General features: G+C 48.0%; 1 protein-coding gene across 1 annotated transcript in view; it reads left to right on the plus strand.

Annotated features, from left to right (window-relative positions):
• LOC143973607 (histo-blood group ABO system transferase-like) overlaps positions 1–19,801 on the plus strand; it is a 354,850-nt gene that overhangs the window by 79,845 nt on the left and 255,204 nt on the right. Inside the window, exon 2 of the mRNA XM_077474459.1 lies at positions 3,563–3,638. Within this exon, the coding sequence (XP_077330585.1) occupies positions 3,563–3,638 (76 nt within the window). The remainder of the gene's footprint in view (positions 1–3,562; positions 3,639–19,801) is intronic.

Consider the following 19,801-nt stretch of genomic DNA (forward strand, 5'->3'; position numbering starts at 1 on the left):
TCTAATCTGGACCGGAGCAATTTCGCAGGCTACACCGGTAAATCCATTAGGTTTAGGGCAATGGGCTTTGTATGCTTTCAGCCTCACATACACTATGCATTAAGAATTGCAAATAATTACCAGGCAATTGATACTATGTTCAAATGATTTTACTAGATCTCCTTGGAGACTCAATGCAACAGCTGCCCTAACTTGCCTTACTAATTGAAGATTACTAAAATTGGATATTTATACTACTGACTGCAAAAAGTCCTGCATCGCAATATAGCAGCCCGTGATTTGATTCTATTTACCATTTTTTTGACACACACCTATGGCTACATAGGTATGTGGACTATTTATGGTTTTCCTTTTTTTTAAATTTGTAAAAACTTCAAAACTTTGTAAACCCCCCTCTCCTCTTTCCCCCTCCCTTTTTCCTCCTCCCCCTCTCCCCTTTTTTCCTTCCCTTCACTTTCCCCCCTCCCCCCCCTTTCCCTTTCCCCCCTCCCCCCCCTTTCCCTTTCCCCCCTCTCCCCCCTTTCCCCTTCCCCCCCTTTCCCCTTCCCCCCTCCCCCCCTTTTTTTCTCTCTCTCTCCTATATACAAGTTTAGTTTACTTACCCATTATCTCTTTTTGCAGTTGGCTCTGTATACTGTACGTCCCGTGTCCGCCCTGGGGGTGGCAGACCCAAATGGTGGGAGCTACTCGTGCCTAATTGTGGCCCGTCCTGGGATCTCCAGTGGTGAGCCACGTGTTTGTAGTATCTATTTGCAAAAATACTCCGCAACTCTGACCTGAATAGGTTATAAATTATCTTGAGATATTAAATGTTTGTTGTATTATGCTAATGATGTTTACAATATGTATTTAACTTTAGATATGCACCAAGAGATTTCCTGAAGAAGCAACATTTGTCGCAAAACTAGTTGAAATACACGATCAACTTGGACACTAGCTGTTGTACCCTGAACTTTCCTATTTTAGGAGGCCGGGTATCACCTGTATATTTGTTTATTGTTACTATGTATAAACATTATAAAATGGTTGATTATCAACAACTGCTTTTAAATTAATAATTTTTCAAAATAAAAATGATTTTATTACACATATTGTTTATGTCCTTGGGTATCAAGACAGTCCTTGATTCCATTGGGTGGCACATGGTTGTCTGTGGTTGGAGTAGTCCGTGTTAAGTCCCCCCTTTCCTCCTTTTTGCTTTCTATACCCAATTAAGTGCATATAACATACCGTATATACTCGAGTATAAGCCGAGATTTTCAGCCTCTTTTTTGAGGCTGAAAGTGCCCCCCTCGGCTTATACTCGAGTCATCGCTGTCTGCCCGCTCGATCAGCGTGTCGAGCAGACAGACAGCGGCCATTCTATGATTCAAAAGCCGCGCCTCCGGCTCCGCCTTCGCCTGTGATAGGCGGAACACTGAATTTCCCAGCAGCCTGTGTTCCGCCTATCACGGGCATCGTCTCATCCTCGTACTACGGATGAGGATGATACGACGTCCGTGATAGGCGGAACACAGGCTGCTGGGAAATTCAGTGTTCCGCCTATCACAGGCGAAGGAGGAGGCGCGGCTTTTGAATTTTACAATGGCCGCCGACGAAGAGGGCACGGGACGGAGGCAAGGCAAGGCACGGCACGGGACGGGACGGGACGGGACGGGACGAAGGCAAGGCACGACACGGGACGGAGGCTCGGGACAAAGGCTCGGGACACAGGTAGGCTGGACACACACACACACACACACACACACACACACACACACACACACACACACGGATGGAGACACACACACACGGATGGATGGAGACACACACACACACAGGGATGGATGGATACACACACACACAGGGATGGATGGATGGAGACACACACACACAGGGATGGATGGATGGATGGATGGAGACACACACACACAGGGATGGATGGATGGATGGATGGAGACACACACACACAGGGATGGATGGATGGATGGATGGAGACACACACACACAGGGATGGATGGATGGATGGACACACACACACACAGGGATGGATGGACGGACACACAGGGATGGACGGACACACAGGGATGGACGGACACACAGGGATGGACGGACACACACACAGGGATGGACAGGCATGTCTCACCCTCGGCTTATACACGAGTCAATAAGTTTGCCAGTTTTTTTGGGGGTAAATTGGGGGCCTCGGCTTATATTCGGGTCGGCCTATACTCGAGTATATACGGTACTTGCCAACAGGATTTAGACCTTTGTCCTGGTCTTACCGTTTCCTGGGAAATCAGAGTTTTCACAATTTTTCTCCACCACTGCTAGAGGTCTGAGGCCAGCACTGGTGAATTCTGTCTCCGTTGCCATTTTACAGAAGACCAGTTTATGAGAAAGAAACAAGAGGCAGAGCCCAGGTGGCAGTGAAAGCGGCTGCCAATAGAAAGCTCCATTTCTATTGGCAGCTGCATTCATTAGCCACCCAGGCTCTGCCCCTTGGGGGGCAGGGGGTGACACCATCCTGAGCCAAGGGCGATGGAAATTTCTGGGTCCCAGCACCATGCTATCCCTGAGTGAGACTCTGCTCTGTGTCACTCTCACTGTAGCTGTCACAACTGTGCTGTCCGGAGAGTGGTAGTGTGAGCAAGCAACTCTCTGGGTGGCTACACGTTGAATCCTCCTCCGCTCTGTGCCCAGGTGCATGAGGGGAGGGTGTGGGTTGTCCTGGGGGGGGGGGGTCTGTACAAATGGAAGTGGATGGGTTGTCCTAGGGGGTCTGTACAGATGGGGGGTGGGTTGTACTGGGGGGTCTGTGCTGATGAGGGGTGGTTTGTCCTGGAGGTCTGTACTGATGGAGGAGGGTGGTTTGTCCTAGGGGGGTCTGTACTGATGGAGGAGGGAGGTGGTTTATCCTGAGGGGGGTCTGTACTGATGGAGGGGGTCTATACTGATGGAGGGGGGTCTATAAGGATGAAGGGGGGTCTGCACTTTAGTCATCCTGACACCATACCAAGCGTTAACACCAGGTGTTTGGAGTATTTTTATCTGCTGATTGTTAAACTTTCTGGAATACACACATTTCTATTGTGATGTAGGATCTGAGCCTGCTGACCCTCCATCCCTCTTTCTTTCCTTCTTTCTCTCTCCTTCCCTCCCTATTTTTTTCTTTTTCTTCCTCCTTCCCTCATTCATCTCAGACTTGAATCATGTAGTTGAAACTGTGCTTCATGCACCACATTTTTCCCCGCCCCACTATGGCACACCTACAAACGAATGCCCCGCCCCCAATTATAATAAGATGCCCACCTATAAACAAAAAAGTGTACCTATACATTTTTTGATAATATTGGCAACTATCATCTAATATTTATGTGAGTGGACTATAGGAGAGCAAAGAAATGACTCCCATGAGTATCAGACACCTCTCTACTGCTTCTTCACATAAGAATAGGAACATGAATAGGAACATGAGGATAAACAAATACAACTCCAGCAAACAGTAACTATAGAACAGCTCAACCTGGTCTTACAGAGTTGTTTAATCTGAATTTGGCAAAGTATTTCTTTTTTTTTTCAGTTAACAAGGGCAATGGAAAGAAGTGTTTCTTCTCTTCGCTCTTCATCACGGTTGTGTTTACCATCTCCTTCTACTGGTAAGTCTGGTAATGATATGTATGTGTTTGGTAGGACAATGCTTATCTGCAATCTGTATAATGCATATGATTAAAATGAAACTGTGCTGCAGCTTTGCCCATGCAGCTTCACTGTAATGCTGACCTTAGCAGCTGCACATGCTCTGCAGCTTTTCTGCCTCTTTGCTGTGCTGCTCTAAATGAAGTAAAGTAGCCCAGAGCATCATTATGGGGGTGCAGCCAGCACCCAGGTGACACCTGCCAGAGGGGTGACACCAGGGCTTTTTTCAGCTGGAACATGGTGGAAGAGAGTTCCGCCATCGCCAGCTCAGTACTTTCCGCTTACTAGTGTCACTTCCCAGCACAGAAGCCAAGTGTCTGTATTAAGAAGTGACAGCACTCTGTCTGGCCATTGCACTGAGCCCCCAGGAGCAGCTGGGTACTGCTGATGCGGGCCACATACCGATTGTCACCACTCGCAGCAACTCTCGCTGCTGCCTGTCACATTGAGTCGAGGAAGCTTTTGTCAGACAGCTCCTCCTCGGCTCTGATGTGTCTTATGACAGGTCATGAGGAGGGGCATCTAACCCACTGCATTAAGCCACGGTCATAGTTGCCAACATTGTAAAAAAAAAAATCGGGACACTTTTTTGGCAGTAGGCGGAGTTGTATTATAATTAGGGGGTGGGACATGCGGTTATAGGTGTGGCATAGAAAAAGGAGAAAATGCGGCAAAATATGGGCGTGGTTTACGTAAAACAGTGGGCGTGGCGTACATGGGGGCTTGACTCAAAGGGTGTGGTTAGAGTCTGAGATGAATGCGGGGGGGGGGAGAGGGAAAGGAGGGGGGGAGAGGGAAAGGAGGGGGGGGCCTTGTGTTAGCGCTTCAATCATCCTGGCGCCATGATTGTTATGGTGTCAGGATGATTGAAGCGCATTATTTCTATTATTACATTGTAATATGAAATGAAATCATTCAACTCACCATAATGCAGAATCAGTGGGAGCCATGAGCGCGTCACTAGCCACGTTGCCTGCCACCAGATTCCATCAGGTGTCCCAAGTGGAGTCTGTCTTTACATCAGGTGCCCCATCAGGGGTACCTTCCTCACATCTGTGTCCATCAGCGGAGCCCCTCCTTACATCTGGTGCCCCTCTGACATCCAGACTACCCCCCCACATCTCCAGACCGGCCCCCACATCTCCAGACCGGCCCCCACATCCACAGACTGGCCCCCACATCTCCAGAGTGGCCCCCACATCCCCAGACTGGCCCCCACATACTGCACAGACTGGCCACCACATACTGCACAGACAGGCCCTGACATCCACAGACTGGCCCCCACAGACTGGCTCCCACATCCACAGACTGGCCCCCACAGACTGGCTCCCACATCCACAGACTGGCCCCCACAGACTGGTCCCCACATCCACAGACTGGCCCCCACAGACTGGCCCCCACATCCACAGACTGGCCCCCACAGACTGCCCCCACATCCACAGACTGGCCCCCACATCCACAGACTGTCCCCCACAGACTGGCCCCCACATCCCCAGACTGGCCCCCACATACTACACAGACTGGCCCCCACATACTACACAGACCGGCCCCCACATACTGCCCAGACTGGCCCCCACATCCTGCACAGACTGGCCCCGACATACTCACTGCATGGACTGGCCCCTGACAGGACATATGATCTCCTGCCCTCCAAGCGGCAGCCGTCGTTGCCGCTCTGACTTTGGTGCCGCCCACTGCTCTTCACACACACACACACTGGCAGGGGTGGGAGGCGCCACAGGTTCTCTATTGAAGACCAGCTTCTGGTCTTCTTAAAAATGGCGACAATGTCTCCGCCGGCCGTGGACCTCTAGCGGCCGGCGGCAAAAAAATGGAAATTTGAATTTCCCAAGACAAACCGAATTTCCCGGGCTAATGTCCTAATCCCAGGAATGTCCCGGGAAATTCGGGACAGTTGGCTACTATGCACGGTACATTCTGAGGTCTGTGTTTGGAGGGGAGATTTGGGGAGAAAATAAAGTGTTAATAGTAATAAAAAAGTACACAAGTCCAATTCAAGTGCCTATAATTATTATAGCAGCGCTACTGTCATAAAGTTTATGATCAGCTTTCCTGTATATGAACTTATGAAAGCTGATCATAAACTTTATGACAGTAGTGCTGCTATAATAATTATAGGCACCTGAATTAGACTTGTGAACTTTTTTATTGTTATTATCTCTTTTGATGTTTACATAGTTATGAATAAAGAAAGACACTAGTCCATCCAGTTCAACCTGGGTGAGTGTGCATGCGTGTCTACAATTGTCCCTATCCCTGTACATTGTGTCTCCTTAAGATACTCATCTATTATATTATTATTTAAGGTACCCATATAGCGCCATCAATTTATGCTCACATACATCGCACACTCACATCGGTCCCTACCCTCAAGGAGCCCACAATCCAGGGTCCCCAACTCACATTCATATACTGGGGCCAATTTTGGACAGAAGCTAATTAAGCTACCATGCATGTCTTTGGAGTGTGGGAGGAAAATGGAGTACCTGCAGGAAGCCCACTCAGGCACAGGGAGAACATGCAAACTCCAGGCAGGTAGTGTTGTGGTTGGGATGTTTTATGCACATGCATTTTAAGCAGCAGCTGTTTTATCAGTGGTATACAGTGCTGACATTGTATTGTTGCAACTGTAGAAGCTCTATATATTTTATGAAACCTGATTTATATATGGCGCTCAGATAATGGAATGAAGCCTAGAATTCACTGTAGATTTTTTTGGGAAAATAAATGTGATAATTGAACAGGAAGGGGGGTGGGTGTCTGTGCTGGGAGGGGTAAGACAGTCCTGCCAAGGATGGTGATTTGGGAGTGGAACTCTGGACCCTGCACTCTGCACCCTACACCCACCTGAACTTTGCACCCTGCACTCACCTGAACTCTGATTCCACCTCAACTCTGCACCCTGCACCCACCTGAACCTTGCGCCAACCTGAACTCTGCACCCTGCACCCACCTGAAGTCTGCACCCACCTGCATTCTGCACCCTGCACCCACCTGAACTCTGTGCCCACCTGCACCTTGCGCCCACCTGAACTCTGCACCCTGCACCCACCTGAAGTCTGCACCTACCTGAACTTTGTACCTTACACCCACCTGAAATCTGCACCCACCCGAACTCTGCACCCTGCACCAACCTGAACTCTGTATGCTGCACCCACCTGAACGCTGCACCCACCTGAACACGGCACCAAGCTGAATCCACACCTACACCAACCTGAACTCTGCACCCTGTACCTAGCACCCTCCAGAAACTCTGCAATCTTTACACAGCACCCTCAAAACCTTGCACCCTGTATCAAACACCCTCCTGAACCCTGTACCTAGCACCCTTCAGAACCCTGCACTCTGTATGTAGCACCCTCCTGGTATTTAATGACCCTTTAGTATCCTCCCACACCCAGTTGCTGTGGCACACTCTACCCCCCCCCCCCCCACCTCCTGCAGCCACTCAGGCAGGGGGGTGACACACGGTTTTACCGCACCAGGTGACACCAATCCAAGAAAACAGCCCCTCCAGAAAGGGAGAAACCCAGGTGCAGGCACGGCATATACTTGTTGCAAATAATTGAAGAACTCTGGAAGGCCGCACTCCAAGATAAATTCAAATGCCTTTTATTCCTGAAGCAGAATTACACAAAAGTGGGTCACAGCAAAGCAACAATATCTAACGCGTTTCACACTACCGAGAGTGCTTACTCATAGCTATGAGTAAGCACTCTTGGTAGTGTGAAACGCGTTAGTATTGTTGCTTTGCTGTGACCCACGTTTGTGTGATTCTGCTTCACGAATAAAAGGCATTTGAATTTATCTTGGAGTGCGGCCGCCCAGAGTTATTCAATTATTTGTGACACCAACCCTAGTGACGCCACTAAAGTAGCCCTGCATAGGCTTAAAATGGTTGTAAAGGTAGAAGGTTTTCTACCTTAATCAATCAATCAGTCTCCCCTCCTCCTCCACCCACTCACCTACCCACATGCTGTATATCCCTCAGCCCGCTGTATATCCTATACGAGGACTGAGGAGGAGGACGCTTAGGTATCCTCTCCATGTCCCCCTGTGTCCGCCCACAATAGTGATCATTCCTGCATTCCATGTGCCATAGTAACCCTCCCTGCCTTCCATGTGCCATAATGATCCTCCCTGCCTTCCATGTGCCATAATGATCCTTCCTGCCTTCCAAGTGCCATAGTAATCCTTTGTGCCTTCCTAATGCCATAGTGATCCTTCCTGTCTTCTATGTGTCATAATGATCCCTCTTGCCTTCCATGTGCCATAGCGATCCTTCCTGCCTTCTGAGATAACACTTGGAAGGATTATATGCCACAAATTTGTGGCAAGTAATGAATTGTAAGTCTGAACTTGCTGCACATTTTCACTGGCAAGTTGTACACTTGTAGAGCACTTGAAGCACACTGGCTTACTATCTGGGATAGTGATCCCTCCTTTCTTCCATGTACCATAGTGATTCTTCCTTCCTGCCTTCCATGTACCATAGTAATCCCCCTTCATTTCTTTCACATACCATAGTGATCCTCCCCTCTCTCTCCATAAGGGTTAGTTCATACTGCAGTACTTATTCTTTGGCTCCATCCCAGGGTTGCCCAAGTTCTGGGGGCCGGATTGGCCTACTCAGATAGTGGGGAATTTCCCGGTAGGCTGGCTGCACTCAGTGCCCCTGGAGCCACTTTGGACTAGGAGCTTGCTGCTCTCATCTGAAAAGAATTGGCGGCATCGGAGTGATATGCCTGGGGGCAGTGGGGGAATGACCGTGGCGCCCCCCACTGAACTCATGTCTGTGGCCTGTGGCCAGTGCGGAGTGATATGCAGAGTGATATGCAGAGGGAGAACAGCCAGCAGAATTAAGTTGCTGGATCTTTTTTTCTCTCACTGAAGGGCAATGGTTAGGCTGCATAGATGGGCATTGGTGAGGCTGCACTGGTCAGGCTGCATAGATGGGCATTGTTGAGGCTGCACTGGTCAGGCTGCATAGATGGGCATTGGTGAGGCTGTGTTGATGGACATTGGTGAGGCTGAGCTGATGGGCACTTATCAGGCTGCATTGACGGGCACCGGTGAGGCTGCATTGATGGGCACTGATCAGACTGTAGTAGACGAGTATTGTATCATCACAGAGTGGTACTGTGGATACTCCACATAGTAAAAAGTGCCACGTTAATTTGAGAGGAGTTTGGGTAACGAGAGCTTGGACTTTTTAGGCCCAACAAAACAGAATATATAGAAAAATATAAATTTTATTTATAATAAGTAAATACAAAGAAAACATATATTAAAATCCACATTGATATATCAACCAAGAGATAAGTTATTGCAACTATATATAACATTGATAACAACTTCATTGAATCAAAAGGAAGATAAGAACGATCCACAATAATGGTTGAGGATGAGCTGAACACCCCCCGGTTCGGTTCGCACCAGAACCTGCGAACAGATCTAAAATTTGCGTGAACTTTAGAACCCCATTAAAGTCTATGGGACTCGAACGTTCAAAATCAAAAGTGCTAATTTTAAAGGCTAATATGCAAGTTATTGCCCTAAAAAGTGTTTGGGGACCTGGATCCTGCCCCGGGACATGTATCAATGCAAAAAAAAGTTTTAAAAACGGCAGTTTTTTTCGGGAGTAGTGATTAAAATTTGACTTGAGAAACTTAACATTAATAAATCACCTGGACCAGATGGCTTGCACTGGATGTTACTTAGGAAACTCAGTCAAGTAATTGCCAGACAACTCTTCCTAATTTTTGCTGACAGTCTACCTACTGGAATGGCACCAGCTGGTTGGAGAAAAGCCAATGTAGCACCAATATTTAGAAAGGGCCCAAAATACATCTCTGGGAACTACAGACCAGTTAGCCTAACATCAATAGTATGCAAACTCCTGGAGGGGATGATAAGGGACTATGTACATCCGTGATGGAGAACCTTGGCACCCCAGATGTTTTGGAACTACATTTCCCATGATGCTCAACTACACTGCAGAGTGCATGAGCATCATAGGAAATGTAGTTCCAAAACATCTGGGGTGCCAAGGTTCGCCATCACTGATATACATGATTTTAGTACGGAGACAGGTATCATTAGCAGTAATCAGCATGGTATGAAGAATCATTCTTGCTAAAGCAATCTATTAACATTCTACGAGGAGGTTAGTTGTCATCTAGATAAAGGAAGGCCCATAGATGTGGTGTATCTGGATTTTGCAAAAGCATTTGACACAGTTCCCCACAAACGTTTACTGTACAAAATAAGTACCGTTGGCATGAACCATAGGGGGAGTACCTGTATTGAAACCTGGCTACAAGGGGCGAGTTCAGAGGGTGATGATAAATGGGGGATACTTGGAATGGTCAATGGGGTGGGCAACTACATGGCAAATGAGGATTAATGTAGAAAAAATGCATTTTGGGTGGCAAAAATGTGAATGCAATCAATACACTGGGGAGAACCCCTGGGGGAATCTAGGATGGAAAAGGACCTGGGGGTCCTAGTAGATGATAGGCTCAGCAATGACATGCAATACCAGGCTGCTGCTAAGAAAGCAAACAGAGTATTGGCATGCATTAAAAAGGGGATCAACTCCAGAGATAAAACCATAATTCTCACGTTCTACAAGACTCTGGTCCGGCCGCACCTAGAGTATGCTGTCCAGTTCTGGGCACCAGTCATTGGGAAGGATGTACTGGAAATGGAGCGAGTACAAAGGAGGGCAACAGAGCTAATAAAGGGTCTGGAGGATATTAGTTATGAGGAAAGGTTGTGAGCACTGAACTTATTCTCTCTTAAGAGACACTTGAGAGAGGATATGATTTCAATTTATAAATACTATACTGGTTACCCCACAATAAGGATAAAACTTTTTTGCGGAAGGGAGTTTAACAAGACACATGGCCACTCATTAAAATATGAAGAAAAGAGGTTTAAACTTAAAATACATAGAGGGTTCTTTACTGTAAGAGTGGCAAAGATGTGGAATTCTCTTCCACAGGCGGTGGTATCAGCAAGGAGCATCGATAGTTTCAAAAAACTATTAGATAAGTACCTGAACGACCACAACATACAGGGATATACAATGTAATACTGACATATAATCACACATATGGGTTGGACTTGATGGACTTGTGTCTTTTTTCAACCTCACCCATTATGTAACTATGTAGTGGAGAACATAAACTTGTAGCTAAAAACCTAAAAACAGACTAAAACGCAGGGCAGCTGTTGAGGAGAGAGGTAGTCCCATCAAAGGGTATGGGTATGTATGAAGTATCTATAACAGGTAATAGCACAGACACAGCATATATATATGAGTTTTAAAAAAAAGATAATGCTGAACGTACATAACTAGCAAGGGTATATAGAGGCAGTTAGAACTTATCAGTTTTAAGATTAACTAGCAGCTACAGGTGGATGAATCAGTGTTTATTTTAGCAAAGCCGGGTTAGACAGAATATATGGCAGGAGGGAGAGCCCTCAGGCCTTTGGTGTTCAATAGTTGTTCAATGATTAACACCAGGGCCGTTCTTAATATTGATTGGACCCTGGGCAAACATTTTCTTGGGGCCCCCCATGCAATTTCACTCTCCACCTTCTCTGAGACATAAAATAAATAGCAGCTCGACTTAAAATCAGTTTAGTGTATCAGATCAGGCAGCAATTGCGATTGGTTGCCGGAGGTTACAGCATATCATTACCGCTTACTGACTGGTTGCTAGAGGTTACAGCACACATTAAGGCTCACTGATTAGTTGCTAGAGGTTACAGAACATCATTTCTGTTTGTTGATTGGCATAGAGATTACTGTACAGTAATACTGCTCACCGGTTGCTATAGGTTACAGCACATCTTCTGCTCCCTGCAGGGGGGCATGATATACTGCCTTTATTTACATATCAATGCCACTGACCTCAGCTATTTACATATGCATGTTGCTGCTACTTACATATAAATGCTGGTAATGTACATGTAAACACAGGGTCTGCAGGTGAGTCATCTGTACACAATAGGGCAGAGCTGGGCAGCATTAGTAGCAGCACTTCCCACTGAGATATCAGGACACAGGAAGGGACTAAAACTTCAATGGGCGAGGGAATTTAAACTGGGATAGTTGGCAAGTATGAGTCAGCTGCTTTGGGCCCCACAACAATGACAGGGCCCAGGGCAGCTGCCCCTTTTGCCCTGCCTTAAAGACGGCCCTGGTTAACACTAGAGTTTGAAAATACCGTATATGGCGAGGGAAACAGAAAGCCTCCCCAAAAAGCAAACCAAACAAGCTGCTAGACAGTCTAGGAATAAAACAAAAAGAAAAAAGTCTATTATATCAAATAAAATACTGGTCATAGCGGTCAAGGCAGGAATTTGGAAAGTGCAATTTAGAATACCTTAGACAGAAGCTCATCAGAAGTGTCAGCCTTCATTGCAATAGCAACACTAATGAATGTAGATAGATAGAATGCTGGAGACAGCGTGTATAACACCAAGGATGACATCACCTGGATTAGCCAAATATGCATCACTATGCAAGAGCCCAAAACCGTACCCATCCATTGGCTAAGGATGTAAATAGCACAAAAGAGGACATGAGTGATGGTCCGGCAGTGACGAATGAGGATTAAGGAGGAGGACAGCGCCCTCCAACTGAACCTCTGCGCACCACCCACTGGACACTGAATAGTATACAGAATGAGGCGCTGGGTGGTAGTATAGTGATGGAATGATGCCCGAGACCGCCAGTAGGGGACAACAGGAAAATGACCATCAAAGGGAGAGAGAAACGGAGGGCTAAATTATAACAGTATAGAAAATAATTAATAACAATTGTTGAAAAAATGAAATATACCACAGAAATATATATATATATGTCCAATTTACAAAACACAGGCCATATGTCTGCTGGTTATCTATATAGCATTCAGTAATATACTGTAGGTAAAGGAGTAGTGGGTAAAGGCACGATTCAGAAACAATAGTGCATTGCTGGTGAAATTACAGGCATAGCACGTATATGAGGCATGCCAAAATCAGAAGAGGGAGGAAATGGGGGGGGGGGGGTCTATCCCCAAGAGTTTAAATAATTATAGCACCAATCAAAATCATGAGGGGTCACTAGGTAATTACCTATACTGAGCTGCATAAAGAGAGAGAATCCGAGGATGGATACAACATATATTGTTGAATAACATATCAGGCTGCATTGATGGACACTGGTGAGGCTGCATTGGTGTGCACTGGTGAGGCTGCATTGATGGGCACTGATCAAGGTGCATTAATGAGCACTGGTGAGGCTGCATTGATGGGGACGGATCAATCATACTGCATTGATGGGCACTGGTGAGACTGCATTGATGGGCACTGGTGAGACTACATTGATGGGCATTGATCAGGCTTCAATGATGAGCACTGGTGAGGCTGCATTGATGGGCATTGGTCAGGCTGCATAGATGGGCATTGGTGAGGTGGCACTTGTCAGGCTGCATAGATGGGCCCTGTTCAGGTTGCATAAATGGGCACTGGTCAGGTTGCACTCATCGGGCTGCACAAATGGGCACTGGTAAGGCTGCATTGATTGGCACTGGTGAGGCTGCATTGATGGGCACTAGTGAGGCTGCATTGATGGACATAGATCAGGCTGCACTGGTGAGGCTGAATTGGTGGACACTGATGAGGCTGCATTGATGGGCACTGATCGATCGGGCTGCATAGATGGGCACTGGTGAGGCTGCATTGATGGGCACTGGTGAGGCTGAATTGATGGGCACTGATCAGGCTACATTGATGGGCACTGGTGAGGCTGCATTGATAGGCACTGGTGAGACTGCACTGGTGAGGCTGCATTGATGGGCACTGATCAGGCTGCATTGATGGCCACTGGTGGGGCTGCACTGGTAAGGCTGCATTGATGGTCACTGCTGATGCTGCAGTGATGGGCACTGATCAGACTACATTTAGGGACATTGATCAGGCTGCATAGATGGGCACTGGTGAGGCTGAATTGATGGGCACTGGTGAGGCTGCACTGGTAAGGCTGCTTTGATGGGCACTGCTGAGGCTGCATTGGTGGACATTGATCATGCTGCATTGATGGGCACTGGTGAGGCTGAGCTGATGGGCACTGGTGAGGCTGCATTGATGGGCACTACTCAGGCTGCACTGGTAAGGCTGCATTGATGTGCACTGATAATACTGCATTGATGGTCACTGGTGAAGCTGCATTGATGGGCACTGGTGAGGCTGCATTGATGGGCACTGGTGAGGCTGAATTGATGGACAGTGGTGAGGCTGCATTGGTCAGGCTGCATAGATGGACACTGGTAAGGCTGCACTGGTCAGGCTGCATTGATGATCACTGGTGAGGTGGCATTGATAGGCACTGACCAGACTGCATTGATGGGCAACGGTGAGGCTGCATTTATGGGTATTGATCACACTGCATTGAAGGGCACTGGTGAGGTGGCATTGATGGGTACTGGTGAGGCTGCATTGATGAGCACTGGTGAGGCTGCACTGGTAAGGCTGCTTTGATGGGTACTGCTGAGGCTGCATTGGTGGACATTGATCATGCTGCATTGATGGGCACTGGTGAGGCTGAGCTGATGGGCACTGGTGAGGCTGCATTGATGGGCACTACTCAAGCTGCACTGGTAAGGCTACATTGATGTGCACTGATAATACTGCATTGATGGTCACTGGTGAAGCTGCATTGATGGGCACTGGTGAGGCTGCATTGATGGGCACTGGTGAGGCTGAATTGATGGACAGTGGTGAGGCTGCATTGGTCAGGCTGCATAGATGGACACTGGTAAGGCTGCACTGGTCAGGCTGCATTGATGATCACTGGTGAGGCGGCATTGATAGGCACTGACCAGACTGCATTGATGGGCAACGGCGAGGCTGCATTTATGGGTATTAATCACACTGCATTGAAGGGCACTGGTGAGGTGGCATTGATGGGCACTGGTGAGGCTGCATTGATGAGCACTGGTGAGGCTGCACTGGTCAGGCTGCATAGATGAACATTAGTGAGGCTGCACTGGAGAGGCTGAATTGATGGGCACTGATCAGACGACATTGATGGGCACTGGTGAGGCTGCATTAATGGCCACTGGTGAGGCTGCATTAATGGGCACTGGTGAGGCTGCATTGATAGCCTCTGGTGAGACTGCATTAGTAAGGCTGCATTGATGGGCACTGGTGAGACTGCATTGATGGGCATTGAGTATGCTGCATTGATGGTCACTGGTGAGGCTGAATTGATTGGCACTGATCAGGCTGCATAGATGGGCACTGGTGAGGCTAAGCTGATGGACACAGATGAGGCTGCATTGATGGGCACTGATCAGGCTGTATTCATGGTCACTGCTGAGGCTGTATTCATGGTCACTGCTGAGGCTGCAGTGATGGGCACTGATCAGGCTGCAGTGATGGGCACTGATCAGGCTGCATTGATGGGCACTGATCAGGCTTCATTGATGGGCACTGGTGAGGCTGCATTGATGGGCACTGGTGAGGCTGCTTTAATGGGCACTGGTGAGGCTGCATTAATGGGCACTGATCAGGCAGCATTGATGGGCACTGGTGAGGCTGCATTGATGGGCACTAATCAGGCTGCATTGATGGACACTGGTGAGGCTGCATTGATGGACACTAGTGAGGTTGCATTAATGGGCACTGGGGAGGGGAACATTGATGGGCACTGATCAGGCAGCATTGATGGGCACTGATCAGGCAGCATTGATGGGCACTGATAAGGCTGCATTGATGGGCATTGGTGAGCCTGCATTGATTGGCACTGATCAGGCTGCATTGATGGCCACTGGTGAGGCTGCACTAGTAAGGCTGCATTGATGGCCACTGGTGAGGCTGCCTTGATGGGCATTGATTATGCCGCATTGATGGGCATTGGTGAGGCTGCATTGATTGGCACTGATCAGGCTGCATAGATGGGCACTGGTGAGGCTGAGCTGATGGGCACTGGTGAGGCTGCATTGATTGGCACTGATCAGGCTGCATAGATGGGCACTGGTGAGGCTGAGCTGATGGGCACTGGTGAGGCTGCATTGATGGGCACTAATCGGCTGCATTGATGGACACAGATGAGGCTGCATTGATGGGCACTGATCAGGCTGTATTCATGGTCACTGCTGAGGATGTATTCATGGTCACTGCTGAGGCAGTGATGGGCAGTGATCAGGCTGCATTGATGGACACTGGTGAGGCTGCACTGGTAAGGCTGCATTGATGGGCACTGGTGAGGCTGCACTGATGAGCACTGATCACACTGCATTGATGGGCACTGGTGAAGCTGCATTGATGGGCACTGGTGAGGCTGCAATGATGGGCACTGGTGAGGCTGCAATGATGGGCACTGGTGAGGCTGCATTGATGGGCACTGGTGAGGCTGAATTGATGGGCATTGATGAAGCCGCACTGGTCAGGCAGCATATATGGGCATTGGTGAGGCTGCACTGATCAGGCTGCATAGATGGGCACTGGTAAGGATGCACTGGTGAGGCTGCTTTGATGGGCACTGACCAGACTGCATTGATGGGCACCGATGAGGCTGCATTGATGGGCATTGATCACACTGCATTGATGGGCACTGGTGAGGTGGCATTGATGGGCACTGATCAGGCTGTATTGATGGGCACTGGTGAGGCTGCATTGATGGGCACTTGTGAGGCTGCATTGATGGGAACTTGTGAGGCTGCACTGGTCAGGCAGCATAGAGGGGCACTGGTGAGGCTGCACTGGCGAGGCTGCATTGATTGGCACTGGTGAGGCTGCATTGATGGGCACTGATCAGACTGCATTGATGGGCACTGGTGAGGCTGCTTGATGGACACTGGTGAGGCTGCAATGATGGGCAGTGGTGAGGCGACATTGATGGGCAGTAGTGAGGCTGCATTGATGGCCACTGATCAGGCTGCATTGATGGACACACCCACCTTAAGCAGAATGCCACAGATCAATCCTTGAGTAAAAATGGTGTGTTTTATAAAAGAATGTGTAAGGACACCCCGAGTATGAAAGGGGTTAAAGTCATTTAGGACATTCCATAGCCAAACACAAAGCACTACTATTGGCATGTTTTTTAAAATATGTGGAATACTTCAGCTTGCCACATATTTAACCACTTGCCGCCCGCCCTATTACAAATCGACGGTGGCAAAGTGGTCTCATAATCCTGATCGGACGTCATATGACGTGATCAGGATTATGAGCCGCTGCGCGCCCCCGGGGGCGCGCATCACGGCGATCGTTGTTGCGGGGTGTCAGTCTGACACCCGGTAACTACGATCTCGGTAAAGAGTCTCCGACGGAGACTCTTTACCACGTGATCAGCCGTGTCCAATCACGGCTGATCACAGTGTAAATAGGAAGAGCCGGTGATCGGCTTTTCCTCACTCGCGTCTGTCAGACGCGAGTAGAGGAGAGCCGATCGGCTGCTCCTCTGACAGGGGGGGTCTGTGCTGATCGATTATCAGCACAGCCCCCTCGAGGATGCCCACACTGGACCACCAGGGACGCCACCAGACCACCAGGGATGCTAAGCAAAAGGTAATCCTCCCTAGACCACCAGGGATGCCAGTCAGCACAATGGATGCCAATCAGTGCCCATAATGGATGCCAATCAGTGCCCACAATGGGCATCACTGATTGGCATGCATTATTGTTTGGCACTGATTGGCATCCATTAGTACAGTATAACACCAATGCTGCCTATGAGTGCCCACCTGTGCCGCCTATCAGTGCCCACCTGTGCTGCCTATCAGTGCCCACCTGTGCCGCCTATCAGTGCCCACCTGCGCCGCCTATCAGTGCCCACCCATGCCCATCTGTGCCGCCTATCTATGCCCATCTGTGCTGCCCATCCATGCCAATCTGTGCCAGCTATCAGTGCCAATTTGTGCCACCTATCAGTGTCCATCCGTGTCGCCCATCCGTGTTGCTCATCCGTGTCGCCCATCAGTGCCGCCTGTCAGTGCCGCCTATCAGTGTCCATCAATGCCACCTCATCAGTGCCACTTCACTGGTGCCACATCATTGGTGCCCATCAGTGCCGCCTTATCAGTGCCCATCAGTGTAGCCCCATCAGTGCCCATCAGTGAAGGAGAAAACGTACTTATTTACAAAGTTTTGAAACTGAAACAAAGAAAACATTTTTTTTTTCAAAATTTTCGGTATTTTTTTATTTGTAGCGCAAAAAATAAAAACCGTAGAGGTGATCAAATACCACCAAAAGAAAGCTCTATTTATGGGAAAAAAATTATAAAAATTTCATTTGGGTACAGTGTAGCATGACCGTGCAATTGTCATTCAAAGTGCGACAGCGCTGAAAGCTCAAAATTGGTCTGGGCAGAAAGGTGTTTAAGTGCCTGGTATTGAAGTGGTTAAGTGTGGTTGAACTGGATGGACTTGTGTCTTTTTTCAACCTGACTAACTATGTAACTATGTAACAAAGGCAGCTACTGAACACTCCAATCAGCCGAACAAGAAACCCATACGAATAATTCTCCCCCAAATACGAGACAAGGCTCTGTCTTGAGGTTCAAACAAGAATCAATCTTTATTGGAAGGAATACAGGTCTTATATACAGTATACTCTTAAAATACACCGGTGACCAGACCTAACATGAGCTAATTACTAATCCTTTAGACAGCCTAGATGACGCAGACATGACATTTAGGCCAGACTTGCCGTCTTGTAGCTCCGAAGTCACAATCAACATTTCACAAATCAACACAGATCTCCTTTACACAATAGCAGAGTTAATTAACGCAAACAACAATGGGGATCTAATCACTCTTTGATCCCATGCTAGACTTATTTACAATAAACGCATTCTAGCAGACAACAGACAGGAGGCCTGAGTTGATGACATCAGTACCTTCTATGGGCCTCAACATTATGAAGGCCATCACTATAATATGCCATATACAGGGTTCCCAGAGTCTGTGTTTTGGAGGGACATGGACTTGAATCCAAAGTAACACCACCTCGGGGGTCCCCAGGCATACAACTCACAAAGAACACCTTTCCCCCAAAATGCCAGGGCCCATGATCGGTCGGCAAGAGGCTCACATTCAGTCCCCTCCAAAAGCCTCTGTCCTGGCTAGGTCTGTCACACACCTTTCGTTCCCATGTAAAAATCTCCGGGCGTCAAAAAGATTTGCTTAACCACTTCCCGACCAGCGCACGACGATGTACGTCGACAGAATGGCACGGGCAGGCATATTGGCGTACAGGTACGTCCAATATTCGATGCCGCCCTGCCATCGGGAGCGCGCCACCGGCGGCGCGCTCCCGCGCTGGTCGGGACCCCCGTGAGTCCGGTCGCGGGACCCGCGGACTCGATCGCCGCGGGCATCCCCACGATCGTCTCACGGAGCGGCCGAATGGAGGAAATGCTGTATAAACAACATTTCTCCATTCTGCCTAGCAACTAGTGACGCTGATCTCTGCTCCATGTGATTGGAGCAGAGATCAGTGTACACTAAATGAAAGCCCAACCCCCCCACAGTTAGTAACACACCCTTAGGAACACTTAACCCCTACACTGCCACCCACTGGTTAACCCCTTTACTGCCAGTGTCATTTACACAGGAATCACTGCATTTATATAGCAGTGATTACTGTATAAATGACAATGGTCCCAAAAATGTGTCAAAAATGTCCGATGGGTCCCCCACAATGTCGCAGTCACAATAAAAATCGCAGATCGCCGCCATTACTAGTAAAAAAAAAATAATAAAAAATTATTAATAAAAATGCTATAAAACTATCCCTATTTTGTAAACGCTATAACTTTTGCGCAAACCAATCAATAATCGCTTATTGCGATTTTTTTACCAAAAATATGTAGAAAAATACGTATTGGCCTAAACTGAGGGAAAAAAATGTTTTTTTATATATTTTTGGGGGATATTTATTATAACAAAAAGTAAAAAATAATGTGTTTTTTTCAAAATTGTCGCTCTATTTTTGTTTATAGCGCAAAAAATAAAAATCGCAGAGGTGATCAAATACCACCAAAATAAAGCTCTATTTGTGGGGAAAAAAGGACTTCAATTTTGTTTGGGAGCCACG

The sequence above is a fragment of the Lithobates pipiens genome, unplaced genomic scaffold (assembly GCF_037356315.1).
Source record: "Lithobates pipiens isolate NorthernLeopardFrog02 unplaced genomic scaffold, aLitPip1_a1.2 Scaffold_85, whole genome shotgun sequence".
NCBI classification, from domain to species: domain Eukaryota; kingdom Metazoa; phylum Chordata; class Amphibia; order Anura; family Ranidae; genus Lithobates; species Lithobates pipiens.